We start from the raw sequence: 10295 nt of genomic DNA, 5'->3' as shown, positions 1-10295 counted from the left end.
TGTGAAGCAGAACCCTGATCTCATCTATGATATCCTTCTCAAGTACTTCAGTGATGTGTCATCATGCCTCCCGTTGTCAGATTTCTATGCCACTCTACCCAGACCCAATGAGAACCCTGTAGACTACTGGTTGAGGATCAACAAAGCAGCTGATGTAGCTGGTGAGGGCCTTCGCAGACAAGGTAGGAGGATGGAGAACGTGGGTGAAGAGGTAGCACGGATGTTTGTCAGGCATTGCCCGGACTCTGGACTATCCCGTATTCTGGAATGCAAGGCTATTGAGGAGTGGAGCTCACGAGACATACAGTTGAAGATTGATAATTATCAGAGAGAGCTGAGAGCCTCTGGCAGGACCGGTAGTTCTGTGCCATTGAAGAGCCATGCCACCGCCCTCCACACTGTGCAGTCTCATCCAGAGCCTTCGATTCAGTCTGTGTCTGAGCAGTGTTCCACCCAGTACCCCCCTGCTCCTGCCCATAGTCCAGTGTACCACACACAGTGTCCGCCTTCTACCCTCATTCCTTCCCAGGACCATGCTTTAGGCCAGCTTCCGTGCCCCTCCTCCGCGACTGCTGTGGCCCAGAACACTCAGCAATCTGAAGACAGGATTCTTGCTCGCATTATGGAGAGTCTGGAGCAGATGATGGGGAAAGTGCAGCAGCGTGACAGTGCTCCTCGTGGCGGAAGATACCAGGGTGGCGCCCGTGAGAAGGCCTGCCGAGTCTGTGATGACAGTAGACACACTACCATCTCACACTGCATGTCAGAGAGGCTGTGCTTTGTCTGTTTAGCCCCAGGTCACACAAAAGTTGAGTGTCCCACCAGGTCGTCCCGAGCACCTCAGCCTCAGGGAAACTAGGTGGCCTGTATTCAGAGGGAGAAAATATAGGTCGCCAAGTAAACTCCCATTGTGAGGACGAATCTAGTGCTGAGACAGTGTATATAGCTCTCAAAAGCTCAAGTGATAACTCTGAAGATATTGTTTATCAGAATACGCATACAATTAGTGGTAGTGACAGCCTTTTCTACACACCTGTGACAGTTGGTAATACAGTGACTCTAAATGCTATGCTAGACAGTGGGTCTATGGCTTGTACAACGAGTAAGACGGCAGAGGGAAAGCTTAGAGAGGTTGGAGTTGCTACAGAGCATAACCAGTTCAGTTCAAATGTGGTGCTTGTTGGCTGTGGTGGTCGCCGTGTCAAGCCTGAGTCAGCTTTCAACGTGGAAATGGAGGTGTATGGCTGTAGGATTATGGTTCCCACTCTGGTAGTTGAAGGCCAGCATGATGAGTTGATACTAGGCACCAATGTTATTAAATATATCCTCCGGCAGTATAAGCAATGTGATGGCTACTGGAAGGCTGTGTCTACGCCCTGTCCTGCTGGCGATCCAGAATCTGAACAGTTTCTCTCGATGCTCGCTGGTCTGAACCGTTGGCGAGGTGACGTCATACCTGACAAGATAGGCACAGTCAGGTGCAACTCAGCCGTGTGTCTTGAGCCTGGTCGGGAGTACCTGATGTGGGGCAAGCTACCCAAGTCCACTATTGTGTCTCCTGGTAGCGCTGTGATGACAGAGCCCACATCGTGTCGCTCAGCTCCAAGAGGGGTTCTGGTGGCCAGAGTTGTTACTCCTTTGTGGGGAGACGGATGGGTTCCATTGAAGCTGATCAACTCGTCCGACAGGCCCGTCTTGGTAAGACGCAATGCTAAATTGGCCGACGTCTTCTCCTGCATTGCGCTCGAGGACATGGATGAGACCGGACCTGCTGAGGTCCCACTACTCAGTTGCTGTCAAGTAACCCCGTCCAGTGAAAATGCGGCCCGCACTGTTGATGAGGAACTGAAGTACATGGGATTGAGTGGGCTCGACATACACTCCTGTGACGTGTCTGAACAGTGTAGAAGCAAGATGGCTGACCTGGTTGTACGCTACAAGGACATCTTCTCACGCCATCACCTGGATTGTGGAGAGGCAAAGGGCTTCATACATCGCATTCACCTCTCAGATCACAGGCCATTCCGGCTCCCATTCAGACGAGTGCCCCCCAGTCAGTATCAGAAGTTGCGCCAAGTACTGAGTGAGATGGAGGAGAAAGATATAATCAGGAAGTCAACCAGTGAATATGCATCTCCGTTGGTTCTTGTATGGAAAAAGAACGGAGATCTCCGTATCTGTACAGACTTTCGCTGGCTGAACAAGAGGACCCTGAAGGATGCTCACCCTCTCCCTCACCAGGCCGACTGCTTAGCTGCACTTGGAGGTAACTCCTTGTTTAGTACTATGGATCTAACCTCAGGGTTTTATAACATGCCACTACACGAGGATGACAGAAAGTACTCTGCCTTTACAACACCTATGGGCTTGTATGAGTATAATCGCCTCCCGCAGGGCCTCTGTAATAGTCCTGGGAGCTTCATGCGTATGATGACTAGCATTTTCGGAGACCAGAACTATCTGAGCTTACTGGTTTATCTGGATGATTTATTGGTGTACGCCCCTGATGAGAGGACAGCTCTGGAACGCTTGGAGATGGTGTTCAGTAGACTGCGTGGTCATAACCTGAAATTGGCCCCCAAGAAGTGTTTTTTTCTCCGGAAATCCGTCAAATTCCTCGGCCACATAATTAATGACAACGGTGTGTTGACTGATCCCAGCAAAGTTGAGAGCATCGCAAAGATGACAAGTGCTGACCTGATGGAAGCGGACGGTGTAACCCCCTCACAGAAACGAATCAGATCTTTCTTGGGGATGATCAATTATTACCAGCACTTTGTGCCTAGCTTCTCCGCTATTGCAAAGCCTCTCTTCTCTCTGTTGACGGGCCAGAAGAGAAAAGGGAAGGTGAAACAGTCCAAACAAAGGTCACAAAGCAGGAAGTTGAAGGTTACTGACTGGACCCCCGAAACGGAGCAGGCTTTCCAGAAGCTGAAAACGGCGCTGGTTGAGACGGCTGTCCTGGCTCACCCTGATTTCAGCCGTCCCTTCATGCTGTCAACGGACGCGTCCCTTGATGGCATCGGTGCTGTCCTGTCGCAGATCCAAGAGGGTGAAGACCGAGCGAGGCCAATCGCATTCGCCAGCAAGTCCCTCTCTCTGTCTCAGAGAAATTACCCAGCCCATCGGTTGGAATTCCTAGCCTTGAAGTGGAGTGTCTGTGACAAGTTCAGCCATTGGTTGAAGGGGCATGATTTCACTGTTTGGACGGACAATAATCCATTGACTCATATCATGACGAAGCCCAAGCTGGACTGCTGCGAGCAACGATGGGTGGCTAAGTTAGCGAGCTATAACTTCGACATCAAGTACGTGCCAGGCCCACAGAATGTTGTCGCTGATGCCTTGAGTCGTGTGCCTTTCGTCAAGCAGAGAGTCAGTCACAGATTACTTGAAGAGCCCTACAAGAATCTCCTCTCCGAAGTCCAGGATGTGTCGAGTGCTTCTGTACAGGACGCCTTCCGGTCGTCCAATGATAGTGGTGACACTCCACGCCAGGTAGAGAGTTACGCTCAAAGTGTCCCATCACCTCTGCATGTCCACGCTCAGTCTATGGAGATGGATGAAGTGTCTGTTGTTCTACAGTCATATGACGATCTGTGGGAGGTCGGAGCAAGAACGCGTGCTGTAGCAGTCTTGCACCATTTGCCTCAGTTAGTCCCAGGTGGTCAGGACTCACTTCCTGCTTACAGTGAGAAGGAACTCCGGGATGAACAGCTCAGAGACAGAACTCTCTCTCGAGTCTTGTACTATGTGGAGAGACATCGGAGACCCTCCAGGAGAGAGAGAGATAAGGAATCAGTCACAGTCATGAGGTACCTGAAGCACTGGGAGAAACTTGTTGTGAGCAATGGGATACTCTACAGAGTCTCGAGGGATCAAGTCGTGAAGTCAAAACGCCGCCAGTATGTGGTTCCTGAGTCTAAGAAAGTTGAAGTTCTGAGAGGTGTTCATGACCATGCCGGCCATCAAGGTCAGTTCAGGAGTCTTGGCTTGGCCAGACAGAGGTTCTTCTGGCTCAACCTCGACAGAGACGTAAGAGACTACGTCCGTAACTGCCAGCGGTGTATTGTCAGTAAGACTGTTGAACCTGCTGCGAGGGCGCCTTTGCAGAGTATCACATCAACCAGGCCACTTCAGCTGGTTTGCATTGATTTCTGGTCAGCGGAGGACTCAAGGAACAAGTCAGTTGATGTGTTAGTTGTTACTGACCATTTTACAAGAATGGCCCAGGCATTCCCCTGCAAAGATCAGTCAGCCAAACAGGTGGCGAGAGTTCTATGGGACAAGTTCTTCTGCGTCTTTGGGTTCCCAGAACGTATCCACAGCGACCAGGGAGCTAGCTTCGAGAGTCAACTAGTGAGTGAGCTGCTCAGAGTCTCCGGTGTCAGAAAGTCGCACACAACCCCGTATCACCCGATGGGTAACGGTAGTGTGGAACGTTTCAATAGAACTCTCGGTAACATGATCCGAGCGCTTGAACCAGAGGCAAAAATCAACTGGCCGAGGCGTTTGCAAACTCTGACGTTCATGTACAATAGCACAGCGCATGAGTCAACTGGCTATGCACCTTTCTATCTGATGTTTGGGCGTATTCCTCGTCTCCCTGTCGATATACTCTTCCGGACAGTCCTGAATGATCCAGCTGTGGTCAGCTACGACAAGTATGTGATGTCTCTCACGAAGGATCTGAGAGAAGCTATGGTCATAGCCCAGGAACATGTCATAAAAGAACAGCACCGTCACACAGAGCTCTACAACAGACGAGAAAAAGGGCCCACCATTGACGTCGGAGACCGTGTGCTGTTGGCGAACAAGAGAGAGAGAGGAAAGAGAAAGGTGGCTGATCGTTGGGAGTCTACTGTATACACTGTGGTGGATAGGAACTCTGAGACTCACACATATAGGATACAAGACACTGTCACTGGACGAGAGAAGGTAGTCCACCGTAATCTATTGTTGTTGGTGAACTTTCTGCCGGTGTATGATACGAGTGTGATCTCTGACCCAGTTTCATCCCTGTCTGCTGTTCATACATCAAATGAGCCAAGTGACATGTCCGTATCGGAAGTGGAACAGGATTCCTTGCCTGGGGAAGTGAGTAGAGGAACCGCGTTCGAGTCGGAGAGAGTGGATTCCTGTCCTGGGAGTGAGGGAGGGGAGGTTGAAGACATGGAGTATGGGGGAAGAGCTGTTCGGGAGAGGGATGTTCCCTTGACTGTTCCAGAGCCCAAGGATCCCAAGGGAAGAACCCTGGAGTGGGTCACCCAGTTACCATTCCCTGACCACTCACGGACAGAGGCTACTAACACTGTAGTGTCTTCAGTCTCGTTTGCCCCTCAGAGGGTTCCCGAGCAGATGGCTGAGGAGCAAATGGTAGATCAGTCCATTAACTCTGATTCTAGATTTGTGGTTAGCGCTGATGATTGTACTGATGTTTCTGGTAACACAAATCAGACAGATGATGCTAGTGACACACAGCGTACTGACACTTTAGCTTCTGTCACACAGTGTGAACATCCTAGTACAGTCACACAGGTCAAGTCCAAGTTTGGTCGCCTTATCAAACCAGTTGACAGATTGATTTATACTATGTCAGGACAAGACATTATCCAAGACACTAAGTCAAACATTCGAGCTGTTTGCAGGTCAGTGTTCCAGGCTTCCCACAGTTAGATAAGCCGAAGCTCAGTTCAGTGCATGTATACACTGTGCACACTGACATCCTATGACATATAGGTTTGTTCGTTATTCTGATTGTTTCATAAGAGGTTGTGGCCTCTTGAAGGCTAGTAATACACAGTGAAAATAGGGTCTTGTGGGGTGTAGAACGCATCCTACCGCCAGTAGTTGGTTGGAGAGGTAGTTTACCTCTCTTTCCACTTCATCCTTATAGGATACTTTTCAAGTTGGCTGTCCTGTCCTTTGGCGGCCCTATGTAATAGTGTAAAAAGTAAAAAGTAGTATTTAAATGTATAGTTGCTGCTCAAGGTTGGCGAAATTCAGGGGAGGTGGGTGTAACAGAGTTGGGAATGTATGTTTAGCTGTGGTGAATGTAGATGAGTTTCGCCGTGCTTTGAGCAGCCCTGGTTGTTGTTGGAGCCCCCCTTTGGAGTTTGGGTGTACTGCAGGTCTGCACGTTCGTTTGTCCTTCTCTTGTTGCCGTACTTGCGGTGGTGCGTCAGAAAATGGCCGCCAGCTTAATGGGTATGTGCGCATGTAAAACGCTCCTCGTGTTTTGTTGTTTGTATGGAGAATCTTGTAATGTAGGGTGAAAATGTTGGTGTAGTACTGTGCTGTTTGTTTTTACATGTATTGTGATGTATTGTGATGATGTGAAACAGAACATTTATTGTATGTTGTTTTGAACGTGCAGATTCACAAGCAGACCAGAGAAGAATTGTGTTCTATATGTCTTCTCTGCAGGTATGTCGCTCCACATGTTGTTTGTAATTGTTATTTGTAATGTTTGAGGGAAGTTTGTGTTCTTTCTGTGAACAAACTGTCCTGATGTGAAATGTACATAGACGGTGGACCGAGAAAATGGCCGCCAGCTTAATGGATTCACAAGCAGACCAGAGAAGAATTGTGTTCTATATGTCTTCTCTGCAGGTCAAATAAACGAATTAAATGAAAGAAGTTTGGCTGTTTGACCATCGTTACACCAGTAGACAGTCACACACGTTGAATGCGAACTCCGTGTCTCCCTGGTTCAGAGACACATCCAGTCACGTCGAGATGTTCCAAAAATATATATTAGAAGGGGACAGACTCTGCCATCAAAAACGTAAAATGTTCTCATCTTTATTTTCTCACCAAACTAACCAATAGAGACAATGGACCAAACTGACCAATAGAGACAATGGACCCAACTGACCAATAGAGACAATGGACCCAACTGACCAATAGAGACAATGGACCAAACTGACCAATAGAGACAATGGACCAAACTGACCAATAGAGACAATGGACCAGGTGAGGTCTATCCGTTGTAAGATACCGTACGTCCCCCCGTAGGTGATGACAACGGCAGCACGCTGAGGAGCCTGTACTACCCCCCGGTGCAGAGAGGCAGCGTGAAGGAGGGCCAGCTGCGCTGTGGAGAACACTCCGACTACGGCAGCATCACTCTGGTCTTCCAGAGCCATGAAGGAGGCCTGCAGGTAACAGCAACAGTCTCTGTATTCAATGTGCTAGAAACCAAACACAGCTAACCAGGGTTCGAGTTATAAGCTGATCTCTGTGGGGGTCTCCAAAATAACAGTGCGAAATGTTCTCATGCACGCGCGAATCATGCCCACACAGCGATGGGACTTACAAGTTTTAATTAGCTATAGGCAGTAGCGGATTAAGGTGGTCAGTGGCCCTAGGCTACTCCTTTGTGTGAGGACCCCCCGCCCCCATACACAAGCCTCCCCCCTCCACAAAATATACAACTCACGAGCACCCTGCACACACACACCACTCATAATGCTTTACCATAAAACACTTAAACACTTTAATAACACAATAACACAACAGTGTTAATAATGCAAAGAATAAAAAAAAGTTCAGTGCATTCAGTTCTGTCTCTATTGCTCTCCTCTCCCGTTGTCTCTCTGTTACTGTCCTGTTGTCCGTCTCTCTGTTGCTCCCCTCAGCTCTAAATGACAGAAATGAATTAGCTAATTAGTTGGCATGTAAACATATAGTTAGGGTTGGGTACAGTTTGGGTTTTATTCGATACCGGTGACAAATCGATACTTTAAAAACGGTACCGGTACCGAAAAATCATCCTCATCCTCATCCTCCTCCTCAAATACCAACATATCCTGACGCTACAGCTGCAGGCTACTCATTTCACCACATCAACAGCCCCACATGAAACAACAGCTATAAAAGCGATAGTCACACATGTATCTCGGCCAATAATTGTGTTGTTTTTGCTATACAGAAGGAGCGAAAAATACATGTACACTAGGTTAGTAAAAAGTAAAAGCCACCTTACCTTTACGGAGACAAGATAGACCAAAGTGGTCTGTTTTCAGTAGGCTGCGGTCGCGGTCCTGGAACCCATGATGCTGACGTCCGAAGTCCTTTCTTTATCCAAGATTGGATGAACGGGAGAGGGTCAAAAAATGGCCTTTTTTTGGGCGGCATGGTAGCTACTGTATGTATATACTCCTGTATAGCTAATGAATGAATGTTTGCTTCTCAATAATAGGCTAGGTGCACGATCTCACTACTTCCTGAAAGGCAACTGGTATATGAACATATCCTGTCTCACTCTATTGGTTTAATTGATTAATCAGCTGTGCACTGTGTGTTCCAACGGTTTACCGCACAGCTGATTAATCAACCTTTTGCTGTTGCACAATATTCTACTGCGCCCCATGGTGTCTTGGTGGTGAAGTGCAGGCAGTCAAAGGCCTACTGTCATTCACAGGAGATTAATGGTGCGCGTAGCTCTTTTGGAAAACGTGTTTATTTTACAGTATTTATAATATAAATTAAATAATATTCATTACATTGACATTTTGATCAAATAATAGTTGTGGTAATGTATTATTAGCGACCCCCACAGATTTTTGATTTTACTGCCTTCATGGGAGCTCAGAGAGTCTCAGACCATCTCTATGGGAGCTCAGCTCCCATTGGCTCCCACATAACTCGAACCCTGCAGCTAACCCAGTAAACAAAGAGTCCAAGAGACGTCCTCAGGGAAGCCGGAATGTGAAGAGTCCAAGAGACGTCCTCAGGGAAGCCGGAATGTGGGTTCGTCCAGATGACGTCTTTCTAGGACGTCCAGGTGACGTCTTTAGGACGTCTTATGGACTACAGAATCTTACTAAAGACGTTTTTACTGGGAATACCGCTTCGGGATAAATGTGTGCCAGGTGTGTGTAACCTTTAAATGGTTGGAAGAAATGTGACAGAAAAGTACCCTAAAAAAAATACCTTTTTCTGCTACTACCTACTGAATAAAATGATATGCAACATGATTCCTATTGTAAATGGACTGCACTTATCATTGACCAAACTGACCAATAGAGACAATGGACCAGATCTATCCGTTGTATGACTGACAGTTAATGCTGGCCCTGTCCCATATTTCCCCCTAGATGCTCGGCCGGGCCGGGGAGTATGTCTCTGCCCCCAGCATCCCCGGGACGGTGCTGGTCAACATAGCGGACCTGATGCAGAGGTGGACCAGTGATGTGTTCACATCTGCAGTACGTTTTCATCTTTCCCCAAATGTTTCCAGATAAACGTGACTTTTTAGACTAGCTATGTTATGGCCTTGGGTTAATTTTGACTTGTTGATGAAAGGATGATGAAGGAAGCTATTGACCATGAGAGGAGGGGGGTTGTGGACTCATTCACCACTGGTACAGGGTTGTGGACTCATTCACCACTGGTACAGGGTTGTGGCACGAGGCGAAGCCGAGTAGGAAAACCCTGTACAGTGGTAAATGAGTCCACAACCCCCGCCCTCCAATGGTCAATTGCTTTTCTACAACAGCCACCACATAATATCAAAAATAAATACACAGTTGTAACATTAAATTCATTTATTTACAATCATTAATCCTTTCAGATATATATCCTTCCGCCACAGAATATAGTCCCATAAACCAGATCAACCATTGCGTTGTAGGTCAGCACAGGTGTTCTTAATCAGATTGATTGGGAGGCGCATTGATACTGGAAATGCGTTCTGAACTGTAAGTCGTTGGGATATTTACCACTGTTGCTAGCCAATCAGAATCCAGTATCCAAACATGCTGTGGTCGAATAATTGTTTTAGCCCAAACTTTTCCCTCTTAGGTCCATAGGGTTCTGCTGCCCCCTGCTGGTGACAGGAGCACACGCCAGTCTCTGGCCTTCTTCGTGCAGCCAGACGATGAGGCCGTTGTCAGCTGTTGTCACGGGCCAGACAAATCCTCCAGTCCAGACTGGGGCCTACCTCACCCAGCGCATCAATGACTCCTACTGAAGGAAGGGAACATTTACAGTGTCCGTAATGCCAACTTTTAACACTAGGAAAGCCGTGAGGGCACATTGAGTGTCATAATCAAAATAAAAAGAATGAACATATTCAGCCATTCCATATAATCACATGTAACAACCCCTGTGAGCAGTTGCAGGGGCTGACAGGCTGACGTTACCGGCGAAGTTCACGACAAATAAACAGACTTTATCACTGTGAAGCTCATAACTATGATAACATAATGCCTGTAAACAGCGCTGCCCCCTGCTGGCCACAGGCAGGTAGTGCAGCTGCAGACTGCAGGCTTCTTGTAAACCACGTGACT

General features: G+C 47.8%; 1 protein-coding gene across 1 annotated transcript; it reads left to right on the top strand.

The window, feature by feature from the left end:
* Positions 1-6738: 6738 nt before the first annotated feature.
* On the top strand, positions 6739-9976 carry LOC308165044 (uncharacterized protein; the record flags this gene model as incomplete). The annotated part of the gene is given in 5 exon segments (XM_080539145.1): positions 6739-6787; positions 7018-7163; positions 9102-9212; positions 9808-9920; positions 9922-9976. Coding segments are annotated over 5 exon segments (474 nt in total).
* Positions 9977-10295: the final 319 nt, after the last annotated feature.

This window comes from Nansenia antarctica (assembly GCF_963989245.1).
Source record: "Nansenia antarctica genome assembly, chromosome: 9".
Taxonomy (NCBI): Eukaryota; Metazoa; Chordata; class Actinopteri; order Argentiniformes; family Microstomatidae; genus Nansenia; species Nansenia antarctica.
Note: the sequence above shows the minus strand (reverse complement) of the source record. Positions and strands in the feature narration are given on the sequence as shown.